The sequence below is a fragment of the Microtus pennsylvanicus genome, chromosome 8 (assembly GCF_037038515.1).
Source record: "Microtus pennsylvanicus isolate mMicPen1 chromosome 8, mMicPen1.hap1, whole genome shotgun sequence".
NCBI lineage: Eukaryota > Metazoa > Chordata > Mammalia > Rodentia > Cricetidae > Microtus > Microtus pennsylvanicus.
In genome coordinates this window covers 36,339,368-36,366,588 of record NC_134586.1, presented here as the reverse complement: position 1 = coordinate 36,366,588, position 27,221 = coordinate 36,339,368, and the positions used below count along the sequence as shown (strand labels likewise).

The 27,221-nt window shown below is 38.1% G+C and overlaps 1 protein-coding gene across 3 annotated transcripts in view; it reads left to right on the top strand.

Moving 5' to 3' along the window:
• The window catches only part of Grm7 (glutamate metabotropic receptor 7), an 888,724-nt gene that overhangs the window by 277,102 nt on the left and 584,401 nt on the right, over window positions 1-27,221 (top strand). For all 3 annotated transcript variants that reach the window (XM_075983271.1, XM_075983273.1, XM_075983272.1), the window contains exon 2: window positions 12,550-12,766. In XM_075983271.1, the coding sequence (XP_075839386.1) occupies window positions 12,550-12,766 (217 nt within the window). The remainder of the gene's footprint in view (window positions 1-12,549; window positions 12,767-27,221) is intronic.

The following is a 27,221-nucleotide window of genomic DNA, read 5'->3' as shown; positions in this document are numbered from 1 at the left end:
GAGCCAGTGACCTAGGCCAGAGCAGACCTAATACAGAGAACTTCACAGGAGCAGGGACAGATGCAGACCAGGGACATTTAAGGAAATAGGACTGAGCCAGGAACCTAGGCCAGAGAAGACCTGAGAAAGAAAACTCCACAGGAGCAAGTAGGGGAGCAATAGCTGAACGAGTGGTTCTGGGCATGAGTTTGGGACCTCCAAGGGTGCAGGCAGGAAACAAAGACCTCTGCAAGTCTGGGTATGATGTTCGGACCTCTGAAGGAGTAGACCTACAGCAGCAAGACTTAAACAACCAAATCTAGATGAAACAGAGGAAAATGACCTTAAAATAACATTAGGAAAATGTTTGAGGCCCTTAAAGAGGAAATGAAAAATTCCCTCAAAGAAATAAATGAAAAGAAAAACAAAAAATCGAAAACATCAACAAATCCCTTAAAGAAAACAAAGAAAAAGCAATCAAACATATGAAAGAAACTATTCAAGACTTGAAAACTAAAATAGAGACAATAAAAAAAAAACACAAGCTGAAGAAATTATATAAAAAGAAATCATGAGAAAGTGATCAGGAAGCACAAATACAAACATAAACACCTGAATACAAAAGATGAAAGAGAATATCAAGGGCTGAAGATACATTAGAGGAAATAGACTCATCAGTCAAAGAAAACATTAAATCTAACAAAAGCTTAACACAAAATATCCATGAAATATGGGACAGCCTGAAAAGACCAAACATAAGAATATTAGATATAGAAGAAGGAGATGAAGTTCAACTCAAAAGCACAAAAAACATAATTAACAAAAAATAGAGGAAAACTTTCCTAACCTAAGAAAGATATGCTTATGAAAAAACAAAAAGCTTACAGAACACCAAATAGACTAGATATAAAAAACACTAAACATACAGAATAAAGAAAGAGTATTAAGAGATGAAAAGTAAAAAGGCCAAGTAATATATAAAGGCAGACCTATTAGAATTACACTTGACTTCTCTTTGGAGATAATGAAAGCCAGAAGGTAATAGTCAAACACTATGCAGACATTAAGAAACCACAGTACCAGCCCCGAATACTATACCTAGCGGCAAAGCAAGATATTCCATGACATTCACATAAAATCATTGAATTATAATTAACACACACACACACACACACATGATATAATGTTCCCCTCAGAAACCACTGGTTTATATGTAAACACCTGAATTCCAGGTATGGGATACCTCCCTGTGGTGGTTGGAATGAGAATGCCCCCCCTTGGCTCATATAATTAAATACTTGGTCCCCAATGGTGAAACCCTTTGGAAAGGATTAGGAGGGTAAAATTGTTGGAGAAGGTGTGTCATTACGGATGGGTTGCCTTTGAGGTTTGAAAAGCTCATGCCATTCCTAGTTAGCTCTCTTTCTCTGCCTCCTGTTTGTGGGTCAGATATGAGCTCTCATTTTGCAGCAGTACCATGTCAGCCAGCCTCCTGCCTTGCTGTCTCTCATGATGGTCATGTACTCATCCTCTGAAACTGTAGGCCCCTATTAAAAACACTTGTTTCTATAAGTTGCCTTTATCATAGTTTTTTTTATTTGTTTGTTTTGGTTATGGCAATAGAAAAGTAACAAAGACACCCTCTTGAGTTATTTGTCAGACATGCCCTGAAATCCTCTAAACAATACAACCTATTACCAGTGCTTTAGTGGTCCACAGGAACTTAATGATAAGATCTTGGTATTGAAGGTACCAGTTACGTTGTTCAAAGGGCATGAAAAAAAAAAAAGTTGGGGCTGACGCAGAAGCTTCTGCGCTGCCTAACTTTCAGATACATGATGGTACTATTCAGGCTGCTGAGGGGGAAATATCATCAGCAATCTCACCTAGCTATGACCTGTCAGTTACAATAAGGACTGGTATGGCTAGATGTGCCCATAGGTGTAATAGTGAAACAGACTTTAATGGGGATAAACATTTACTTTGTGTGAAAACCTGTGCATTTTACACCTGGCCACCGAGCCATGATTGGTGAGCTCAGAGGTTCCAGGAAGGAACCATTATTTTAATAAGAAGCATAATATCAAAGTGCCCTCAAAATTCATTTATCTCTACCATAGATTCTTGCAAGTTCCAGATATCACCAAAGAAGTTTCTTTGTGCAGGGATTGGTAGTTAAGGCAGAAACTCATAAATGGTCAGTGTGCAAATAATAAGTATCCATCAAGTTTTCAAACATAAAAGGATCCTTCTTACAAATATTACACCTATCCTGCTAAGGCTTAGATACTTCCTAAATATAACCCCAGTATCACAGAAACTGAGAGAAATGATTAGTAAATAGGACCTCCTGAAACTGAAAAGCTTCTGTAAAGCAAAGGACATGGTCAAAAAGACAAAACAGCAGCCTACAGAATGGGAAAAGATCTTCACCAACCCCACATCAGAAAGAGGCCTGATCTCCAAAATAGACAAGGAACTCAAAAAATTGGTCATCAAAAGAACAAATAATCCAACAAAAAAAATGGAGTACAAACCTAAACAGAGAACTCTCAACAGAAGAATCTAAAAGTGGTTAACGGACACTTAAGGAAATGGCCAACATCCTTAGTGTTAACAATTCTAGAGAAGCCTTTTGACCTTGGGCTTGGCAAGGACGTGTTACTGTTTTAGATGCTGCACTCAAAGCTCAGAGCATGCAAATACATTTTATATGAACTGAAATGCTTCTAAGATGAAGAAAGGAACAAAATGGGAAAAAAAACCTAACAGAAAGGAAGTGAATAGCAATCATGTACCCCACAGAAAATTGTATTAGTTCTCTCTTTAAAAAAAATCTTTTTTTATTACATACTATCCCAGTTCCTTCTCCCTTTCCTCTTCACACTTCTCCCACCTTTTTCCACTGCGCTCCATATCCATTCTTCAGAGAAGGAGGGTCTCCCATTGGGAGTCAACAAAGTCTGTTCCATCACTTGAGGCTGAATCAAGACTGTCCTCCATATATTTAGGTTAAGTAAAGTATCCTTCCAGGCATGGGGCTCCAAAAAGTCAGTTTATACACTAGGGATAAATACTAGTTCCACGGTCATTGACCCCACAAACTGCTCAAGACACCCAACTGCTACCCACATTCAGAGGGCCTAATTAAGTCCTATACCAGTTCCCCAGCTGTCAGTCCAGAGTCAGTGAGCTCCTATTAGCTCAGATCAGCTGTGTCTGTGTTTCGCCATCATGGTCTTGATCCCTTTGCTCATATTATCACTATTCCCTCCCTATGACTGGACTCTAGGAACATGGCCAAGTGCTTAGCTGTGGATTTCTGCATCTGCTTCCATCAGTTACTTGATGAAGGTCCTATGATGTCAATTAAGGTAGTCATCAATCTGCTTACAGGGGAAGGGCAGTTAAGACACCCTTTATACTATTGCTTAGACTCTTAGCTGGGGTCATCCTTGTGAATTCCTGGGAATTACCCTAGTGCTAAATTCTTCACTAAATCCATAATGGCTCCCTCTATCAAGATATCGTTTCCCTTGTTCTCCCTTTCTGTCAGCTTGACCTTCCCAATCCCTCATGCTCTTCTCCACACTCACATTTTACCCTTCCCCCTCCCTTCTACCCTCACCCTTCTCCTACACTCCAACTTTATTCAAGAGATCTTGTCTATTTTCCTTTCTCAGGGATCCATGAGGACCCTTGGGGTCCTCGTTGTTTCTGGGCTTCTGTGGAGATGTGGACTGTAGGCTGGTTATCTTTTGTTTTATGTCTAATATCCACTTATGAGTGAGTACATACCATGCTTGTCTTTTTGGGTCTAGGTTACCTCACTGAGGATTCCATCCATTTGTCTGTAAATTTCAAGATGTCTTTTTTTCTTTCTTATTTCTTTTATTCCTACAGAGTAATACTCCATTGTGTAAATGTACCATATTTATATGGTACACACACACACACACACACACACACACATATATATATAATTATATACATAATAATTATATATATATATATATATATATATATATATAAATATAAAATCCATTCTTCAGTTGAGGGACATCTAAGTTGTTCCTAGGTTCTGGTTATTACAAATAATTCTGCTATGAGATAGCTGAGCATATGTCCTTGTGGTATGAGTGTGCATCCTTTGTGTATATGCCCAAGAGTGATATCACTGGGGCTTGAGATAGATTGATTTTCAATTTTCTGAGAAACCACCATACTGATTTCTAAAACAGCTGTAAAAATTTGCAACTTACCAACAATGGATGAGTGTCCCCCTTACTCCACATCCTCTCCAGCATAAACTGTTATTAGTGTTTTTGATCTTAGTCATTCTGACAGGTGTAAGATGGTATCTCAGAGATGTTTTCATTTGTATTTCCCTGATGGCTAAGGACACTGAGCAATCCCTTAAGTGCTTTTTGGCCATTTGCAAGTCTTCTGTTGAGAATTCTGTATTTAGATCTGTACTCTCTTTTTAAATTAGATTATTTGGTATATTGATGTCTAGTTTCTTGAGTTCTTTGTATATGTTAGAGATCAGCCTAAAAAAAAAACCCACATATACAACTTACCAAAAGACAGAGAGAGAGAGAGAGAGAGAGAGAGAGAGAGAGAGAGAGAGAGAGAGAGAGAGAGAGAGAATATCCAAACAAACAGAATCAGAAATGAAAGGAGAGACACAACAAAAGACACTGAGAAAATCTAGGGAATTATCAGATCAAATTTCAAAAACCTATACTCCACAAAATTGGAATATCTAAAAAAATAAATAAATTTCTGGATAAGTATCACATACTAAAGTTAAATAAATACAAAGATAAATAATGTAAATAGACATATAACCCCTAAGGAAATAGAAGCAGTCATCAAAAGTCTCCAAACTTAAAAAGATCCCAATATATGGTTTCAGCAAAGAATTCTAGCAGAATATCAAAGAAGAGCTAATACCAATTGACCACATTATTGATTTTAGATCCAGTCAATTTAGCAGCCAAAATTTACTGTACCAATGTCCTGTATTAATAGTATAAAGTAAGTGTTTCCATGAAACTTGGAAAAGCATAGTGGCAGAAACTGGGAAAGGCACCATTGAGTTTTGTTGAAAAAGTGATAAATTTATATATAAGGGAAAGACTGTAGGTTAGATGGCTTAGAAATTCTTCTGATTTCTATTTGAAAGTCTTTTTATAATACATAAGGAACATATTTAGCTTTAGATAATCAGGAGAGGAATATCAATTTGCCCCATTCACTATGTCTTATATTTTCTAAAACTTTTAGGTGATGTACTTAATTAAGGAAGCAAAATAGGAGCAGAGATATTGTTCAGCAATTAGGAACACATACTGTCCTTTCAAAATATCTGAACTCAGCTTCTCAAAACCTGTGCAAGACAGCTCACAACCACCTGTAACTTCAGCTCCAGGGCATCCAATGCCTTTATCAGGACTTGTTGGATACCTGAATACTTGTATGCTCATATGCACATGGTCAAACATATTTATACATAATCCAAAAAATGATTTAATGTAAAGTAATACATTATTATAATATGATTTGTTTACTTGGAAATCCCAGGAAAATAAATCGAAAGCTTCTCAAATTAATAATAGTTTTAACAAGGATCCAAGTTATAAAATAAATAAGCAAAATTAATATATTTGTGCTTACAAGCAAGATAAATGAGAATATCAATTTTACCTCATACATAATGCAAGAAAAATAAAATTATTTTGAAAGAAACTTAATAAGCAATGTGCAAACTGTACATAGAGACAATTATTTGACATTACTAGGAATAAATAATGGAAATGAATGAATGAAATTTTTGCAATATATTTTTATTAATTCTTTGAGAAGTTCACATGAATATATAATGTTTTAAATGATATGCAGTATGGATTCTTCCTCCTAACTTCTCCCATTTCCAACCTCAATATCCCGATCCCACCTCAATATTTTTAATTTTTTATATTATACCAACTCCAGTATTTGTTTTCAATTACTTATGACCATTTTACTATTTAACTAGAGCTTGATTGACCTACTTGGAGCATTATTTTTAAAGAAAAACTAATTTTCCCTCAATCAAAAGCTATCAATTATGAGTAGCTCCTCAGCTACTCTCATAAGTCCCTCACTTTCTCATTTGGAATGTTGAATGGTTTGATCTTGGGCAGGTCCTGTATAGACAACCACTACTTTATGAGTTTATACAGAAGACATTGTTTCAGTTTGGTCTTCCCAGACCATTGGATCTTATAACCTAATCTTTCCTGTCCCTCTTTCACATGGTGTCTAAGCCTTAGTAGGACAGGTATAATATTTGTAAGAAGGATCCTTTTATGTTTAAAAACTTGATGGATACTTATTATTTGCACACTGACCATTTATGAGTTTCTGCCTTAACTACCAATCCCTGCACAAAGAAACTTCTTTGGTGATATCTGAAACTTGCAAGAATCTATGGTAGAGATAAATGAATTTTGAGGGCACTTTGATATTATGCTTCTTATTAAAATAATGGTTCCTCCCTGGAACCTCTGAGCTCACCAATCATGGCTCGGTGGCCAGGTGTAAAATACACAGGTTTTCACACAAAGTAAATGTTTATCCCCATTAAAGTCTGTTTCACTATTACACCTATGGGCACATCTAGCCATACCAGTCCTTATTGTAACTGACAGGTCATAGCTAGGTGAGATTGCTGATGATTTTTCCCCCTCAGCAGCCTGACTAATGCCATTATGTATCTGAAAGTTATGCAGCACAGAAGAAGCTCCTGTTTCAGCACCAGCTTTTTTTCATGCCCTATGAACAAAGTAAGTGGTACTTTCAATACCAAGATCTTATCATTAAGTTCCTGTGGACCACTAAAGCACTGGTAATAGGTTGTATTGTTTAGAGGATTTCAGGGCATGTCTGACAAACAACTCAAGAGGGTGTCATAGTTACTTTTCTATTGCTGTAACCAAAACAAACAAATAAAAAAAACTATGATAAAGGCAACTTATAGAAGCAAGTGTTTTAAATAGGGGCACCACAGTTTCAGAGGATGAATACATGACCAACATGAGAGTCAGGAAGGCAGGAGGCCAGCTGACATGGTACTGCTGCAGTAGCTGAGAGAGCTCATATCTGACCCACAAACAAGAGGCAGAGAAAAGCAGCTAACTAGGAATGACATGGGCTTTTGAAACCTCAAAGCTAACCCATCCCTAATGACACACCTTTTCCAACAATTCTACCCTCCTAATCCTTTCCAAAATATTTCACCATTCGCACAAGTGAAGATACAGCATTATACAATCTAATTTCTAACCTAATGTATGGCTATAATGCAATTCTCATCAAATCTTAATGGGTAATTTGGGCAAATTTTAGAACTTATTCTAAGTTATTCTGAAGTGTATATCAAAAATACACATATAGGATTGCTCATAATATTTGTTAAAGGTCAGTTAAAAAGAAGGCACATGTAAGAATTAATAGAGTTTTAACAAACTCTGATCCCTTAAGGGGTAATATAGTTAAGCGCTGGCCCCAGATTTGAGAACTAACAACTTTACTTAGAAGTTACATTTCAAATATCAAAAGATTACCTCAGTATTTAATATATGTAGATCAGTGAGATGGCTCTGAATGACACCTGACTTTAGGGCCTACTGGCCTAAATTCAGTCTCTGGAACCCACAAGAGGTGGAAGAAGACCAATTCCACATAGTTGTCTCCCGGTCTCAAGAAATGTTCACTGGCATGTGTGGCTATCCCCACACCCCAACAGTAATGAATTAAAAAGAAAAATTGAGTGTACAGCAAGAATGAGCAGTCTTTAGGGAAGCAAAGCATGATCAGCAGTACAGTGGGTCCCAACCTTCCTAAGGCTGTGACTCTTTAGTACAGTTCCTCATGTTGTGCTAACCCCCAACCATAAAATTATCTTCGTTGTTACTTCAGAGCTGTAATTTTGCTACTGTTATGAAACATAATAGAAATATCTGATATGTGCCCCTATAGAGATCTTGAACCACAGGTTGAGAATCATTGCTTTAAGGGAAAGTGTTGGTACATCAAGGAAAGCATTTGAGTTGGTTTTCTATCTCATTGACCAACGTAAAATAATGCGAAGAGATTTCATTGAAAAACCATGAATATTCTGATACTTGGAATGTACAACCTTGAAATTTCTAATGAAACCTGATGGATGGACACAATGACTCAATTAGTTCTGAGGATTTCTCTTTATTTTGAATGGTTGTGAAGATTTAAAGATTTAGCAATGTGAGCTGAGACTAAATGTCTATGTTACAGAAAATTATGTGTACACACACATACACACAGGAAAAGGAGGGGGGAGGGATGGAGAGAGGGAGAGGTAGGTGAGGAAGGTGCATGGAAAGGAGGTGAAAATGAAATTCATGTTTTTGTCACACATGTGTGTATTCAAATGCAAAGGTACAAAAACGATTTAACAAAACATTATCAGAAAGCCAGAGATTAAAATTATCTTGTATTTTTAGTTTTCACTCTCCACATTTTTCAATAATAATAATATATCATTAATTTTCTAAAACAAAGCAAAAACTTATTCCAAATTTTATTCCACACAGAGTAGGTTGCAGTTGCTTCTAATCCTATTTTATACACATCATTAACAGAATCGTTCTTCTGTGATAGGTGAATTTTTTATCATGATGAATAAATAATGCAATAAAAGACGTTTTTAGCTCTATGATTAAATATTATAATTATTCTCAAAACAATGACTACATAAACTTGAAAATCTGCTTGAAAGCAAGAAGCTAAGCACAAGACCTCCTTGTTGTGTAAATATGCAGCAACATGTATCACAGTTGTAGACATTCCTCCATTCTTTGATCTCTATTGCGAGAATGATTATTTTTGTGTAATGCATTTTGATCTCAGAAGTTAAATCCATTTGATCTTTAATTCCTTATTCCAGGATCATTATATGCCAGGTGTTGATGTAAGTAAAATATTGAAGAGGAGGTGTGCGTGGTCCTGAATAGAAATTTGGGTCTTAGACTGGGGACTCTTTTTTATGTATCCTGAAAGGGATAGACCTCAAATAGCAATCATTGTCTAAAGATAGATGATAGTGAAGAAAGGAATCTATTTTACCAAGATTTTTATAGCTGTAATTGGTGCATAGTTTAGAAGGTGATTTTCTGTGGTATTATTCTATAATTCTGATGTTTCTCTCCAGCAATGTAAATGAAAATTTGAGTAGTAGTAGACTATGTATTTATTACCACACTTTCAGAGCTAGGGAGAATTTGGGAAGGGACAACATCTGTGCGTCATCACAAGGCTCCTTCATTTCATCAAGTGAAAATTAATGGCAATGTCTTGACATGCTTTGCCTTGTACCTTTTCATTTCTTGTAAGGAAAACTCTATCAAATTCCACTCCTCTCTCCACCATGTTTCTACCTGAAGCACTATCAATGAAGATTTTCTTTCTCTAATAGTTAAAGCCTCCAAACTATAAACACACACATAGCCCAAACTGCTAACGTATTTGTATGAGCTTCACCAAGGTGTTTAAACAAATTGATTAAACAGTTGTCTCAGAATGAGTCATAAATTGACTTTCAGTGATGATATACTTAATGCTGTGAGCAGATACCCACTTCTTAGACTCTAATAATCCACCGGCTTTCCTGTTATGCATATTACTAAATATTTTAATGAAATTTTGTAAATTAGCATAATTAAGAGTTCAGCTGTTTTCATAGTCCATTTTCAAGCTTGAGCAAGATTATTAACTTTAAAGCTCTGTACTGTGAGTTCATGGTTGAACTCTGTGGCTCAGGGCCTGCTCCTTCTATAAAACAAGCTAATAAAAATATAGTACCATGTAGCATAATCTAGTATATGATGATGTAGTACACTGAAGAATAATTCCTCGTGACCAGATGATGGATTCCCTATGAAACTCATAGCACATGTTGTGTATACAATAAAGAGTTCAGGATATAATAGATGCTATTTCTAACATAGTCATTATTGTAATAAATGTAAAACTATTACCTTGCCTTAGTACACAGATGAGAAGGCTAACCTGTGCCGTAGAGAATTTTGGAAATTATATTAATTACTTTTCTGTTCCTTTGATAGTGTACTCTGATAAAAAGAAAATTTGGAGAATATTAATTTGGGATTGGAGTTCTAGAGGGGAACAGAGTCTACCATGGTGGAAAAGCCAAGTGACCTGTCAGGCACTCATGCAGTCAGAAAAGGGAGAAAACAGGATGTGGGGCAAGGCTATAAGACTTCAAAGCCCACCTCTGGTGATGGACTTCCTCCCCCAAGGATCAGTGTCCTAAAGGTCCCAGAACCTCCCCAAAGAGTTGCATCAACTAGAGACCAAGTAATGAAAATACATGAGTCTGTATGGGACATATCACACTCCCAAAACCACAAAAGTTAAATATGGAGAATGGATAATCTTAGTTAGCGTAATATACTCTCCTGTACTCTCATAAATATCCCCCAGGGTATGGACTACCCACTCTGCATTGGCATCACGATGAACAACGCACATTTCTGCCTTGTGGGAACAGTTGATGATGCTACTGATTCACTGCCATAGAAGTGCTAGCTAACAAGTGATTCCAGCTCTGATCCCAGCACTTGCTGATCTTTCATTTTACTCCCAGTGCCCCTCGATAGCCCTGCAATTAAGTTAGTTACTCAGGTAAAGACCTCAGCAGGAGACTGGGGATGCCTAGCATTGGTTTGTGCTTTAAGTTCAAGGCAGAGAGCTTTCTCATCAATGCTGGGGCCAATCAGAAGTATGGGTTGGGGAGCAAGGCAAATCTGACCTTTCGCGGTCTGTATGAGGCGAATGTTGAACCTTAAAGGTGGGGTAAGAAGTGATCTTTATAGCAGTAATAGCCATGCTTCAAAAGAAGAAAATAACTTGGAAAAACAGAAATAGCTAATATTGAATAGAATTTTCTAAACTTAGAAAGTCAAAGTGAGTTTGTCTTTGGCATGTTTGTGGCAAAAAAGATGAGTTATTGGATCAGTTTAAGCAAAGATAAAAATTCTATTTAGATACTGGAGAAAATATAATAAAGGGAGAATTTTCATGTCAATATTTTCAGTTTATTATTCTTGCACATAATTACTTGTACTGCTAATTATTTCTAGAAGATTACAATCTTCTAGAAATTAGAAGAGAGAACAAGTTGGTCACATAGCAAGAGAGGTAGAATACATTGTAGAGGTAACTACCACAGGGAACTCCGCTAATGCCAAGTCCCAAGCCATGTTTGTTATCAATAGTGACATTTTAACTTCCCTTAGGGCATTTCTTAGGGTATTTGAGATGGTGTGTGCGCGCGCGCGCGTGCATGTTCATATGTTTATGTACTAGTCAGACATAAACACTAGACTACACTATATATGTTACACATCCTCTCTTTGTAGGTTTTGATTTAACTTAAAATCAATGCATCCAAGTCACCAAGTAATTAAATTTAAAATAGTTCCCAAAATTAATTCCACACCCTAAAAGAGAAGAGGAGAATTTGATATCTAATTTTGCCTGTGGTTTCCTAGTTTGGTGTTCATAGGTACAAGCACTATATAACAATATAACAACTAAATAGATTCCAGTCATGTAAGAGGAACTGATATTGCACTAATGGGAAAATAAGCGAATCCCAAATCCTTGTGAGTTGCATACAACAGGAATGCCAGTTGCCTCCTAGCACTCAAAAAGAATGTGCGAAGCTTTGGAGATGACCTTCCAAGTGTGAGAACCTCTAGAGTAGGAGTTTTCAACCTTCCTAATACTTTGGTCCTTTAATATGGTTCCTTATGTTCTGCTGAATCCCAATCATAAAATTATTTCATTGATACTTCATAACTTTAATTTCATTACTGTTATAAATTGTAATGTAAATATCTGGTATGGAGGATATGTGAAATGTGACATCCAAATGGGGTCTCAACCCACTATTTGAGAACCACTGTACCAGAGTGAAGTGTTTGTACCAGGGAATGCCCTTACCTGGGCTGAGAGCACTACTAAGACATATTATTTAATGTTATTTGGGGAATGAATCACCACATAGAACTCACGTTGATATACTCTTAGAAGTCTTCAAGACTCTGTGCTAATGTCTCACGATATTCATGAGGAACGATAGCCTCTGTTGACTACACTGGCTACTAGATACAAGGCAGTTGGGCTGCTTTTGGTTTTGTACCTGTTACAATACTTAGTAGATGCATGAAGCCACTGATTTTAACTCTCCACGATGATTACCTTACTGATACTCTGCTATCCTCACTTCCTTGTCTTAAGGAGGGAATGCAGAACAGGAAGACACAAAAGAAAGTGCTCTTTACTTTTAAGAAGGGTCTGGGTGCCTCTAGGTGGTATGGACTTGTAAAATTATAACTGGGAAGAATACTCATCCAGCAGTACACTGTTCTAGTCCAGTCTTCTGAGTGGCTTGTCCTAAGTGTGCATGAGTATGTACACCCTGCTGGTGTGTTCTCACATGGTATTTTCTTGTCCTTTCAGATCCCTCAGATTAGTTACGCGTCCACGGCTCCCGAGCTCAGTGACGATCGGCGCTATGACTTCTTCTCTAGAGTGGTCCCACCTGATTCCTTTCAAGCTCAGGCCATGGTTGACATTGTAAAGGCTTTGGGCTGGAATTATGTGTCTACTCTTGCATCTGAAGGAAGCTATGGAGAGAAAGGTGTGGAGTCCTTCACACAGATTTCCAAAGAGGCAGGTAGGACGTGATTTCATTGCCAAACTCACACTCTTCAATCATCTGTCTCTTGCAGTGTTTTCTTGAGCTATTTTTAAGTAAATGGTACACATCATAATGACCATGCCCTTGATCTCATATCCCCTGAGTCGTGCAATTGTGACTTTGAGGCTTTCAACTATACCATATTGTTATTGTTGAGGAGGTTTTCAAAGATGTGGAACTGCAGCGCCTTGATATCAACAGGCTACGTGATCAGAATGAACACTACAATGGGAACCTAGCTCCTGCCTAAGACATACAGAGCTGACCTCCAATCTGTTTATAGTTAGTTAGAAAATGTGACTGTCTGTGTCCATCCATGATTCAATTTCCTCTTGGTCTCTCTCCTAAGTGGGGAGAACTGTTTAGAATTATATGAACACCTTCACAGGGCCACCCTGATTTTGTAAGAGTGTCTGGTGCTTCTGAATGACTTAGACGAAACAAGCAAAACTAACCAGGAGGTAGAATGTATTTAGGCAAGTAGAGCTTGAACTTGAGATTGTTTTCAAGAAGTCAATTCTATTTAGCAACACTTACTAAGAATAGGTTTTCTTAAATTTGTTAATTCAGCTCAAATTAAAGTCAAAGGGCTTTGGTGGTTTGCCAGCTGTCTTACATTTTATGTATATAATGAATTTGAGAACTGCTTTGTGTTTCTTTTTATGATATCCTTTTGATGGGGGTCTCTTGTAACCTAGCCTATCCTTGAACTCACCATTTAGTTAACGATGAACTTTTGACCTTCCTATTTCTGTCTTCTAGGTGCTAGAATTTTAGTTACCCACACCCTGCCTGGTTCTATGAAGTTATGCTAAGGCAAAATAATCAGTTTTGTTTATGAGAGTTTTATTCAATAATCAAATTGGTAACTGGCCAGTGTAGTTAGCCAGCAGTGAATGAGCAGAAGATCCATTTCAAGAGGAAATACTTCATTCACCTTGATGACAGTGACTTGAACAATACCCTTCACTATAGACATATTTAGTAAATGTGGCTGATAAACCTGCACATGACTGCAGAGAGAAGTTTCTTTGAGAATCTCATTTTCAACTCACAGCACGAACACTTGATGCAATTTTAAGTGTCACTGACCGTCTGGGTCCTTCTTACTTTCTGCCTTCTGACTGAGATAGTCATAGATCACCAACAACAGTCATCTGAATTATCAGTTCTAGGTTCAAATGGATATGTAAACCTCCTTTGTTGTTTTGGATTTGCCTGGTGTTTCTGGTTGATCATCCTATGGCTTTGAACACATCTTTAGGACTCTCACTGGAGGACATGTGTCTCTCATTCAACAGCTGTAACTGCTGTGGTCCTAATAGAAAATATCTACCATAATTCAGTTAGAAGCCTTCTTATCTGGCAGGAAATATTAACTCTGTCCTTGTAACAGGCTGTGATATGCAGAATTCATTAGGAGTAGATTTTATGAGTCCTCAAAGAGATACTTAATCACTGTAATGACTATTTTTATTCCTTTCTCTGTCTCTTCCAAACTTGCTTTGATCAAAATAAGGTTGACATAGAGAAATGTCTGAGATATCTTAATGGAAATAAGTAAGTTAGGCAAGGTCAAGAGAAATTGCATGTAAAACAGTAGCTCAGAAATAAAACCCATCCACCATCCTGAAATGTTTAATTACTAAAAATGATCCCAATTTTAACGCTAAATTTTGTATTGGACAAGCAAAACAATGCTCATTATTCTCCCACAAAAAACTCAGTGTTTTCATGGGTCACTATTATGTTGAATATTCAGTAGGACATTATAAGATACTGTGTTCTATAGAGAGGTCTCAGGGAGAGTTATATGGTTGCAATTTCTGGTGTCATTGGTTGGAAGCATAAGATATGGTATTAGAGTTCCTTAATATAATGCAAAGAAGAATGACTTGTAATATTGTATGCATGTTCCAGACTATGCATTTAACTAGCAATATATTGAAGTGCTCAACTCAAAAACAAGATCGGGTCAGGGACAGTCATTTCAAATAAAATATTTCAACCTGAGAAAATGCTCCTTGGGGATGAGATTTAAAAAATAGCTACCTGCTGCAGCAGACAGAGAGGGAAACATGGGCGATTTGGTGACATGTCATGATTAGTTCTAAATATTGTAGTATTCAGAGCATGGTTATAAGCCATCTGTGCCATGTTGCAAGTGTAATTAATAACAGTAAGTTTGGTTTGTGCTTCATAAATACCCTTCTCTGATAAACAAGGAGAAAGAAGAGACAGGGAGAATTTACAGTTTACATGGTATGGACTGAGCTCATCCACTGTGACTTAGAGGAAACATGAGGTTAAAAGTTCATTTAATTGCTGTGGGATTCCTTTGTTTCTTTGTATATATATAAATTCACATATGTGTGGTGTGCAAGCCCGTATGTAGAGTTCCAGATGTAAGCACACATGTGGAAGTGTCTCTTTGTCTCTCTGTTCCACTTTCTGTGTGTGTGTGTGTGTGTGTGTGTGTGTGTGTGTGTGTGTGTGTGTAAGTTGACATCAAGCTCCTTCCTTGATCACTTTGTATTTATTCATCAAGGAAAGAGGAAAGATCCCTTGCTGAACCCAGAGCTTGGCAGTCCCTGAAAGTCTAGTTAGCCAACTAGCCTTGAAGATTTCTTTCCCTATCTTATAAATGCTGCGATTACATGAAACCACCGCACCTGCCCAGTTTTTACAAGAACCTGGGATGTTCACATTCCTCACATACAAGTGAAGTGTTATGTCATAGAAATAAGGAATCCACTTATATAGTGTCAGAATGACCTGGATTTGAGTGATGGACTCTCTTACTTCTGCACTGTAAACATCTGATACATGATTTACCACTCCAGTCCTCAGATTCCACACAGAGGGAATGGGATTTATGAAGGCTGCTTCATTGCAGTGGTATAATGAATGAGATGCTGTACTGGGGAGCAGTTAATACCCAGACACACCTGGATATTAGTGCACCACTCTAAGACCCTATAAATATTTATTTAAACTTGAAAAATTTTAAAATGACTGAAATTGATAGTCTGCTTTCAGACATAATTGCAAATTATTTTGGTAGTAGAGTTATTTTTCTCAGTTGGTTTTCACCATATAAGTAAGAGGAAGAGAAATGAGCTAGAATCTCTCTCTCTTTCTCTCTCTCTCTCTCTCTCTCTCTCTCTCTCTCTCTCTCACACACACACACACACACACACACACATACACACACACACACAAGATTGGATATATTTTATATGTATGGGTTTCAGTCTCAAAGATTTAACTTCCATTGCTTTTAAGGAGTTTGATTCTGAGAATTACTATTCATGTATGTATATTGATTTTAGAATGCTTTCACCACAAAGCTTAAGAGATCCTTAAGCCTAAGGCAGAGGCTACTTTAGAAGGGAAGCATGTCCCAAGTGCTCATAGTGACAAAACAGGGTTGAGCTCTTTGGTATCTCTGCCAGGTAAACACATGAAGATACTTTCATCAGAGGGGAAAATCCACACTTAAACTGGGTCCTTTAAACTATTTACTCATATGTGTATGGGGCTTTTGCCGGTGTGCATGTATGCACAACACACATGTCTGATTCCCTAGGAGGCTACAAGATGGTATCAGATCCCCTCAGACTAGAGCTACACACAATTATAAGTTGCTGTGTGGATGCTGGAAATCAAATATGGGTCCTTTGGAAGAGAGGACGGTGTTATCAAGCACAAACCCATTTTTCACTTGTCAACAGGGACTTTTTCACGTGGAAGACTAGGCATCTTTTCTTCTGGCAACAACCTTCCTCTCGGGCTTTGTTCTGGGAGACTTACCTGAGTGCAGACACTACATCATGCTGAGATTTTAAAGAAGACTTTAACAGGATTTTCTCCAATAATGTCATTCCTATCAAAGAGCCACATTTGCATAAGTGGCCCTGCAATGGATACTCATGCAACGCCAACCAAAGCTGTTTTTTCCCTAATTTTTCAGGGAACAAAATAAAATTTGCTTCCATTATGAAAAAAAAAACTAAAACAAACTAACAAAAAACAATCCAGGCCAATGTGATAACCTAAATGGCCTAAGCATCAGTTAAAGATTCGATTTCTTAAGTGAAAGCCAAAGTTAACATCTACTATAACATGCAACTCTAGTCAGTACCAGATCTTGTGACACACATTCGATTGGAGGACTGTAAGAAAAATGCAGAAAAAGCTGTTAATGTTTGATGTAATCAGTTTCTTGGAGAATTCAAATATATCTTCTTTATGATATTATTTTCATATAGCACACCAGCATTAACATGTTGTTAATGACACAGTTTTAACCTACTTGTCTACTTTTTAAAACCTAAAAAAAAAAATGCTTGGACTACCCTTTTGATATGTCACAGTATTTACTGGAAACTGTTTTTTTATTTGGTATTATAATAATTATTTTCTAACCAAAGCTAAGTATTTTTATATGGAAGGAAGGAATTTCTTGTGGCCTGACCACTAAAGCAAGAACTATAGGCAACCGCTGATTGCTGAAAGAGGATAATTACTTTCCCCGGGGAGGTGTTTCCTAATTGTAATCCAGTACAATGTGTTCACCCCTGAAGTCTAAGTTACAAAACAGCAACACTAAGAAGACACAGTCAGTCATGTTTCACATATCTATGCATTTATATATGTATATATATATCCATAATAATCAATGAAAAAGAGTCAATGAATTTGAGAGGCAGTGATGGGAAAACAGGAGTTTGTACAGCAATCACTTTACTTCAGAGCGTTCTCACTCTTACCCTCATCATGGGAATTGATAGCACTGCCTACCTGTTTTTGCCCTGGATGCAGCACTTGGTCTCATAATCTGCATTTCGGATCAACAAGGCCAAATCAAGTGTGTGCTCCTGTCATCTAGCTCAGGTCCTAGAATGCAGAAGTTATGCAACCAGTACTTATTAGGAAGAGATGGAAGGATTACACTCCTTCATCTTGCTTTTAGGGGAAAAACAAAGGAATCACCAAGTTGCATCTTTTCTTCTATGTCCCCTAAATTTATACCTAAATCTCTTTGCTCTGGCTTGTTGTATGTTATTTATTGACATTTCCATTAAAAACTAAATGTTATGGTGTAAAAATGTTACAAAAGTCATAATTGTGAATCTTTTAGTCTTAAATATTTAATATCTACATTTTATATTTTATTTAGACATAGTCTCCTATATAGCCCTGGCTGGTCTTAAACATCTTATGACGATCGGGCCATTTTCAAACTCATAGACTTTGCCTTCAGAGTGCTGGAATTAAAAGTTTGTACCACAATACCTATCCTAATATCTACATTTAATATAGAATCACTAAATGCCTCACAAGGTAGGTAATTTGTGTTACTATTTAAAATACGGTTACTATTTAAAATATGGTAAACCTTTTGCATACACTATTGTAGAAAAGAAACAATAAATTAATTCTAAGTGGTAGGACTAAGATACAAAGATTCTTTCTTTTTTATGTGGGAAAAGGGAATTCGAACTTAGATCCTCAGACTTGTACAGTATACACTCTTGTACAACATACACCTGCTAAGCTACCTGCTCAGCTGTTGTATACAGCAATGTATGTATTTGTCTCTTTAATAATACGCCATGTTCCAGTCTATGTGGTATGCTCATAGCAAATGACAGCAGAAGTTCTCAGAAGGGAGTTTCCCTGTGTATCATGATAAAGCTAACAACACCCAATATTCATGTTGCTAGCCTCACAGGAATATGCTCTGCTAATTGGATATAACCACTGTAAATGATTCATGGAAACAACTAGCAAAAATAACAGGAAGCCCATTTTCTTGACACCAGCACTGACCACAAGAGCAGTATCCATTTCTACCAGTAGACATGGAATCCAGCATCAGTTGGCTGTAGTTATTCAACCTCTGAATTTTTATGTCCAACAGAGCCTATAATAGCATTGAGGCAGCCTGCTGAAGACTCTGATTCCAGCAGCCTGACTTCTCTCCCTGTCTAACCACACTTCCACACTATGATGTGGGTTCTCTAATCTCTCCAGTGGCTGAATGAATTGACCAACATCGTTTAAATAATGTTTTTACTTAATTTAGGCATGTTCATATTTGTTTGTCTCCAACCTTCATTAACACAGGTAATGAGGGGTTGCCTCTCTTTTGGGTTTTTTAATATCCCATGTGTACTACTGTCACAGAATTTTGCTTGTCTTTCTTCTTTCCTATTTCTATACCTTTCCTCTCTTGTTAGAGACAAGTTTATAGATGACAAGTCACATTGCATCTGACTTGCAATATTGTTTATTTAGAATAGTGCCCAGGTGGTTACTAATATTTTTTTTGTAACTGTGGATGTTTGCTTTGTTACCGACTATGTGGTCGATTTTCGAGAAGGTTCCATGAGCTGCAGAGAAGAAGGTATATTCTTTCCTATTTGGGTGGAATGTTCTATAGATGTCTGTTAAGTCCATTTGCTTCATTACCTCCATTAATTCCCTTATTTCTCTGTTAGGTTTCTGTCTGATTGACCTGTCCATTGGTGAGAGAGGAGTGTTGAAGTCTCCTACTATTAGAGTGTGCGGTTTGATGGCTGCCTTGAATTTTAGCAATGTTTCTTTTATGGACGTGGGTGCTTTTATATTAGGGGCATAGATGTTCAGGATTGAGACTTCATCCTGATGAACTGTTCCTGTTATGAATATAAAATGCCCCTCTCCATCTCTTCTGATTGATTTAAGTTTGAAGTCAACTTTGTTAGAGATTAGTATGGCCACACCTGCTTGTTTCTTAGGTCCATTTGCTTGAGAGGCCTTTTCCCAGCCATTTACTCTGAGTAGGTGCCTGTCTTTGTGGTTGAGGTGTGTTTCTTGTAAACAGCAGAATGTTGGATCCTGTTTTCTTATCCAATCTCTTAGCCTGTGCTTTTTTATAGGTGAGTTGAGTCCATTGACATTAAGTGATATTAATGACCAGTGGTTGTTAACTCCGGAGGCATTACCATCCCTGACTTCAAACTCTATTACAGAGCTACAGTGATGAAAACAATGTGGTACTGGCATAAAAACAGAGAAGTCGACCAATGGAATCGTATAGAAGACCCGAATTTTAACCCACAAACCTATGAACACCTCATTTTTGATAAAGGAGGCAAAAGTATACAATGGAAGAAAGAAAGCATCTTCAACAAATGGTGCTGGCATAACTGGACGTCAACCTGTAGAAGAATGAAAATAGACCCATATCTATCACCATGCACAAAACTCAAGTCCAAATGGATTAAAGACCTCACTATCAGTCAGAACACATTGAACCTGATAGAAGAGAAAGTGGGAAGTACCCTACATCAGATGGGCACAGGAGATCGCATCCTATGTGTAACCCCAACAACTCAGACATTAAGGGCAACATTGAATAAATGGGACCTACTAAAACTGAGAAGCTTCTGTAAAGCAAAGGACACTGTCACTAAGACAAAAAGGTAACCTACTGACTGGGAGAAGATCTTCACCAACCCCACAACAGACAAAGGTCTGATCTCCAAAATATATAGAGAACTCAGGAAACTAGACTTTAAAATGCTAATTAACCCAATTAAAAAATGGGACACTGTTCTGAACAGAGAATTCTCAGCAGAGGAAGTTCAAATGGCCAAAAGACTCTTAAGGTCGTGCTCAACCTCCTTAGCAATCAGGGAAATGCAAATTACAACAACTTTGAGATATCATCTAGAATAGTGCCCAGTACAAAATAGGATCTTTTACATTTCTATTTTATTATTATTTTTTATTTACTGGAGAGGGGGCAATATTCAGCAGTCGGTTCTCTCCTTTCACTATGAGTTCCAGGGATCTAACTCAGGTAGCCAGGTTACATGGCAAGCACTCTTACCCTCTGAGAAATATTTTGGGACCTAGACTATTTTTAACATGTTATCAATATCCTTACGAACACAAGATTATAAATGATGCAATGAGATTATTTCTAATTCTGATTTTTTAAAGTGACAATTACTATGTTGTGGTGAAATGATTTCCTAAGAAGACAGTCCTGGAACAGGAAGCTACCCCAGATGTATTGTGATCTCACAGTATATATCTGAATACCTTCATTGTAGCAAGCACTGCTTGTGAATTATATTCATGACAAAACAATTCTTGCCTTTCAAAGAAAATGTATAAAGAAGGAAAGCAATTAACATAAACTGAGAGATGTTCCAACACAGGTGGCTAGGCAAAGGTAGATACTTATCTAACCCCAAAATTAAAGTAGAAATTGGACAGAAAATGCTGTCCAAAGGAAAGCAATGAAGGATAACCTAGGAAGAGGGAAGCTTGATTAAAACCCAGACAATACTGACAGTGATTGAAATGCTCATTGTTGTAAGAGAAAAACTGTGTCTTGAAAACATTAAGACTCCTGATGAATGCAATTCAAGATCTCTTACATGTAGCATGTTTAACCATTTCTGAAAATGAGCAGATATTTGAGGCCTAAGCTTCAGGTTCTTGCCCTATTTACATAAGTAAGCCACCTAACCAGCATAAAGCTCCTCTGAATTTTGAAGGCATCAGTATTTATTGAGAAAATTCATGTCTATTGGTTTAGAAAAATCCTAGAAATAAATCATTCTAATTGCTAAGGATGAGCTCCTCCAAACAGTCAGACTGTCACTGTTAGCACAGGGTCTAGAAATAGATGATGCCAGCCTGCTACTGTGACATGAAAGAAACAGACAGTGGGCACACATATCTCAGCAACCCCATCTCACGCACTTCACAGCACCTGAAAGATATGTGGTGGTAGTGGGGGGTAGGGGACTGAAAAGATCTAAAGGTAACAGGAAGTCATCCTCTCCTGCCTGCTTGCCTCTGATGACCACCTAGGTGTGTACCGAGGAAGAAACGAATGTGAGATTTTTATATGGAGAGAAAAACACAGAGGGAAAGAAGTATTTTTGGTTTTAAATAGAGAAGTAGAGACTCAAATATGGAAAATTCTGTCGAGTGGTAGAATTTCTTGGTCAGTTGAGCAGGGAAGGAAGATCCCTGTCTAACTTTCTGAGAAAGTGATTACACTTTTGTTGTAACTTCAAAGCCAATAAATTTAGAAAAAAAAGTGTTTGTTTGCTCTTTTCTTTCTGTCTAATGATGCTGTGTGCAATCTTCAAGATCTTGAAGTCTCTACTCCCAATATTTACAAAAAAAAATCATTGTGAGAAAGTCCCAGTTCTGAATTTCTGAAGGCTTGACAGAATAGATGCTAGCAAAAGATACATTTCAACAAGAAAAAAAAAAGCATATTGGATTACTAGTTTTCTTATATACTAGAGAGAAGCATGTAGAACAATTTGTACTGTTAACCAGATTTTGCAACTAAAAGCTTTAGAGTTGTAAGAATTACTTAAATGTATAGTACCATTAGAGAAGTACAGGGCTAGCAAAATGTCCTCCCCTTTGGCTTGGATTTAAGAATCTCGTCGGTTAAGAGCTTAAAACTGTTCTTGAGCACTGGTCCTAGCATACAGCAGGGCAGGGTTGGGGAGGGGTGCTAGGGGGGCTGGGTCGTGCAAAAGAAAGACAGCCCTGCAGAAGGAGCTGGGGGGGGGGTGTGCTCTCTTCCTGGACAGTCCGCCCCTGGATAGCACACACTCACCCGTCCTGATGGGATTCCTCAGCAACTAAACAGGGCCGCCAGTAGCCCAATGATCCAGGGCCAACAGGATGAATGGAGCAAAGGGGGGGGGGGCGGTATCAAGGAGCGCACAGGAAGCCTGGCGCCGGAGCTGAAGGTACCAGGGCTCCCTTACAGGTGACCCTGAGGCCTGCCCGGTAGGCAGGCACTCACAGCTCTGGGTGGGTAGCCTTAGTAGGTCCCAATGAGGAGCAGAAGGAGGGAGAACATGAGCAAAGAAGTCGGGACCACGAGGGGTGCACCCACCCACTGAGACAGTGGAGCTGATCTATTGGGAGCTCACCAAGGCCAGCTGGACTGTGACTGAAAAAGCATGGGATAAAACTGGACTCTCTGAACATGGCGAACAATGAGGGCTGATGAGACGCAAAGGACAATGGCAAGGGGTTTTGATCCTACGTAATGTGCTGGCTTTGTGGGAGCCTAGCCAGTTTGGATGTTCACCTTCCTAGATATGGACAGAGGTGGGAGGACCTAGGACTTACCACAGGGCAGGGAACCCTGACTGCTCTTTGGACTGGAGAGGGAGGGGGAAAGGAGTGGGGGGAGGGGGAGAAGGGTGGAAGGAGGGGGAGAAGGGTGGGAGGAGGGGGAGGGAAATGGGAGGCTGGGAGGAGGTGGAAACTTGTTTTTTTTTTTTCTCCTTTTCTCAATTAAAAAAAAAAAGAATCTCGTCGGGAAAGTGAGTTAGCTACAATAGCACTTACCAACATTAGTGTTAAGGGAGAGTAGAGCCTACTCAAGGAAGGCAGACTTAACTTAGGTGCTCTGATGTTCAAAGTCTAGCACAGATTGTTATTTTGGTTTCTGCTTTCGGGAGCTTCCCAGAATGCTATTCAACTGCAGTGGACAAGTGAAATGGAGGAAGTCTGAACTCTACCTCACAGAAAATGCAGTAACCACTAAAACAGACACAAGAAAACAGGCAGTGGAATTAGCCAACTGGCCAGTTCTATCATTTAGAGAGCCCAGTCCAAGAAGCATTGAATAACATTGCTTACCACCTATCTGTTTAGTGGCTTCATTGCCTTTATAATTTATTTTATATTTTGAACAACTTAATGCATGTAAATGAAGACTATTTAAGATTTACACAAAGCAATCTGTTTTCTTTTAATTTGGCCAATAGATCCCTGCTGTTAAATCTTTCAGGAGATTATGGGAAATTCTTCAAAGCCCCATGTGGGCTGTATTAGTACTCTCAAGCAAGTCCAATATAGTCAAGACAGCAACAATGACAGTAGCTGTCCTGAAGACTCACCACATGGACTTACTTGGAAAGATTTTGACCCCACGCCCTATTGCTGTTTATTCTCATTTGTTACTCTTAGTTGAGTGAAGTACTTCATTTTGTACTTCATTTTGATCACCATTAGATAGTACTTTACCATTACAATAATGATTTAGAGTTAGTATTAATTGAAGCACAATTTCCATGGATCCTCTTGAGACAGCATCACAGTCTTTATTCTATGGTATTTAGATCGTGCCATGACCGTTAAAAATTCAGGTATACATCACAAGATAGCAATTTACATATGAGAAGAAATATTAATGTTAGATTCATCATAGAACTCTTATCTTGTGGTAGAAAGGGTATATGTTAGGCTCAAGTGCAAGAACAACATTATTAAAATGCTCTTTCCATGACATGTCAGTAGTCTTTTTAGATGTAACTAAGATTTTCAAATCATGGCTAGGGTGGAGTTCAGTTCTTTCCCCCCCAAAAAAATAAAAAAAAATATTTTTTTAAAAGAGAAAACAAACTATCTTTTTAAATTTTATATGCCAATCCCAATTTCCACTCCCTCCCCCTTCTTCCTTTCTCTAACTACTCCCCTCAACCACTCCTCAGACAGGATAAGGCACATTGCTTTAGGGAAGGTCAAAGGCCCTCCCTCCTATATCTAGACTGAGAAAAGTTTCCATCCAAAGAAAATTGGTTCCAAAAAACCCAATATAAACAGTAGGGATAAATTTTGGTGCTACTTCTGGTGGTCCGGCAGTCTACCTCAGCCATACAACTGTCACCTACATCTAGAGGGACTAGTTTGGACCTATGCTATTTCCTTCCCTGTCTGACTGGTGGTGTTGGTGAGCTCCCATTAACTCAGGTAAACTATTTCAATGGGTGAAGCCATCATGCTTTTGACCTCTTTTCTCATACTCTCACCCCTCCTACTCTTCAACTGGACTTTGGGAGCTCAGCCCAGTGCTTTGCTGCGGGTCTCTGTGTCTGTTTCCATCAGTTGCTCAATGAAGTTTCTATGTTGATATTTAAGATATTCATCAGTCTGACACCAGGGCAAGGCCAGTCTGGGCACTCTCTCCTCTGTTGTAATACAGAGCAGAGTGGCGGGCTACATTCTTGGCACCCGGCTGCCCGCATGGCTTATGCCCCGAAATAATTACATGGAAACTGTATTCTTTTAAACATTGCCTGGCCCATTAGTTCCAGGCTCTTATTGGCTAGCTCTTACATATTGATCTAACCCATTTTTAATGATCTGTGCGGCCCACGAGGTGGCTTACCAGGGAAGATCTTAACCTGCGTCTGTCTGGAGTGGGAGAATCATGGCGACTCACTGATTCAGCTTCTTTCTCCCAGCATTCTGTTCTGTTTACTCTGCCTACCTAAAGGTTGTCCTATCAAATGGGCCTAGGCAGTTTCTTTATTAATAAGAAATCACTCCCACATCATTTCCCTTTTTCTGTTTAAACAAAAAAGAAAGGCTTTAACTTTAACATAGTAAAATTACATATAACAAAACAGTTATCAAGCAAGAATTACAGTTACAATATTTATATCTATTTTATCTTTTATCATAACTACAAAAAACCTATAACTATAACTAACCATTCTTTAACTCCATCAAAGACTCCAGAAGTATATAATATTATTTAAGCAAACAAGAAGTCCAAAACTCTAGAAACGAGAGAGACATCTCGCTGCCTGGACAGTCATCCAAAGTTCCTCTGTACCATTGGGGCATTCATCTTTGGCCTTCAGGCCCATAGTATCCAGAGAAATTTTCATGAAGCAGGAAAATTTAAAGACAGTTCAGTCACTTTCTGCTGTGTCCTGCAGAATGTCTCACAATTTTTTTTTATGAAGCAGGAACCCTGAAAGACCATCTCACCTTTAGGCAAGTTTAGCAGTCCTCTCTCTGTGGGTTTTTTGTGTCCAGTTTATGCATCAGTCCAGGCAAGAGCAGTTTCTTGCCCAAATGGCTAACCAACTCCATAAGGAGCCTATTCGATGCACATCTTCCTTTTGAAGTAGATTGAGGCTGCCAGGAGCAGACATGTCTCATTGTAATGAAAAGCCCTAAGTTATTAAAATATTTTAAATGCCATATTCTGTAGTCTTTGAAAGATATGAAGAATGCCTATCTAACTGTAGTATATCTCTATATATCTAGAAAATCTAACTCACATGACTACAAGCTTTACTATTATCAATGATTATCCATTAACAACCTATATTTACTAATTATACATTACATTTTAAAAATGAACTGCACAATCACAATACCTTAATCAAGATCATAAATACATATACATATAGCAAAATTGACCTTAAAATTCACACCAATGCAAATTTTTCATACCTATGTCATTTCCCCCTTTAAATGTAAAAGAACATTTATAAACAATATTTTGGGAACATGGGCACAGTTTTTTCTCTCCAAACTGCTTCCTGCTGAATGGGGGCATTGTTAATTAGGTCTTTCATGGTATAACCTGTGTGCCAGTTTTATCTCTGTCGGCAGTTGAGTGAAGTAATGTTTTGAGGGTGTTCACAGCAACTTTTCGGGAGGTGGTGGTCTATCATACCATATCGGCATAGAATCAATCCATAGGGTCTGGTCCTCTGTGGAAACAAAAGAAGACCCTCTCCAATGCATCATATCCTTAGACCCAAATTTTGAAATCGTAATACCCTTATATCCATTTTGGTTTAGCTTGGCAGCCCATGTAATGAAATGTCTCTCTGTACTTAGCTCCTTCATACTTAAAAATTTTAAAGAAAAGACAATGTACATAATCCAGGCTCTCTGTGAATTTTCCATTTTTACGTGGCTTATTTTTCTTTATTTCTTTTAATCTATAACTATCTGTACTCTGTCTCTTTAAAGACTTTACCCTTTTTTAAAAGGCATTAACTTTATTTTCTATATTCTTTTTCTTCTCTCTCTCAAGGCTACGTACATTCATCCAACAATGTGATCCATTTATAGGTCTTCTATGTCTGAAATCTGTTTTATTATGAATCTGTAATTTTTTTACTATCCAGGAGCATTTCTTAAAATATTAAGCAGTTCTTCACCATGTACAGGTAATATGGTACCGCCTGTGTCCTGCCCAGTCGAAACCTTAACTGTGCTGTTATTGCAGTCATTATGGTAGTTCCTGCCTGAGGTCAGCACAGTTTAGCATGGAGCAGCCGCTCCTGCCTCAGATCCTTTTGGTGCCCCTGAGCCACACACAATTCCAGGCACATAGCAGTCCACATTTGAGCCACACTCAGCAGTTTAATTCTGAGACTGAGCGTGCAGCACAAAAATCTTTTTATCCAAGTTACAGCCAAATCTGACCAGCTGAGCACTGCAAAGTCTGAAAACACATCTCTGTATGGCGGCAGGAATCTGCCATTCTCTTCTGCCTGCCTAAGCCTGATTCTGCCTGCTGCCCAGGTGCAGGCAGGGCATGCTGAGCCATTGGCATGGTCTCAGAGCACTCTCC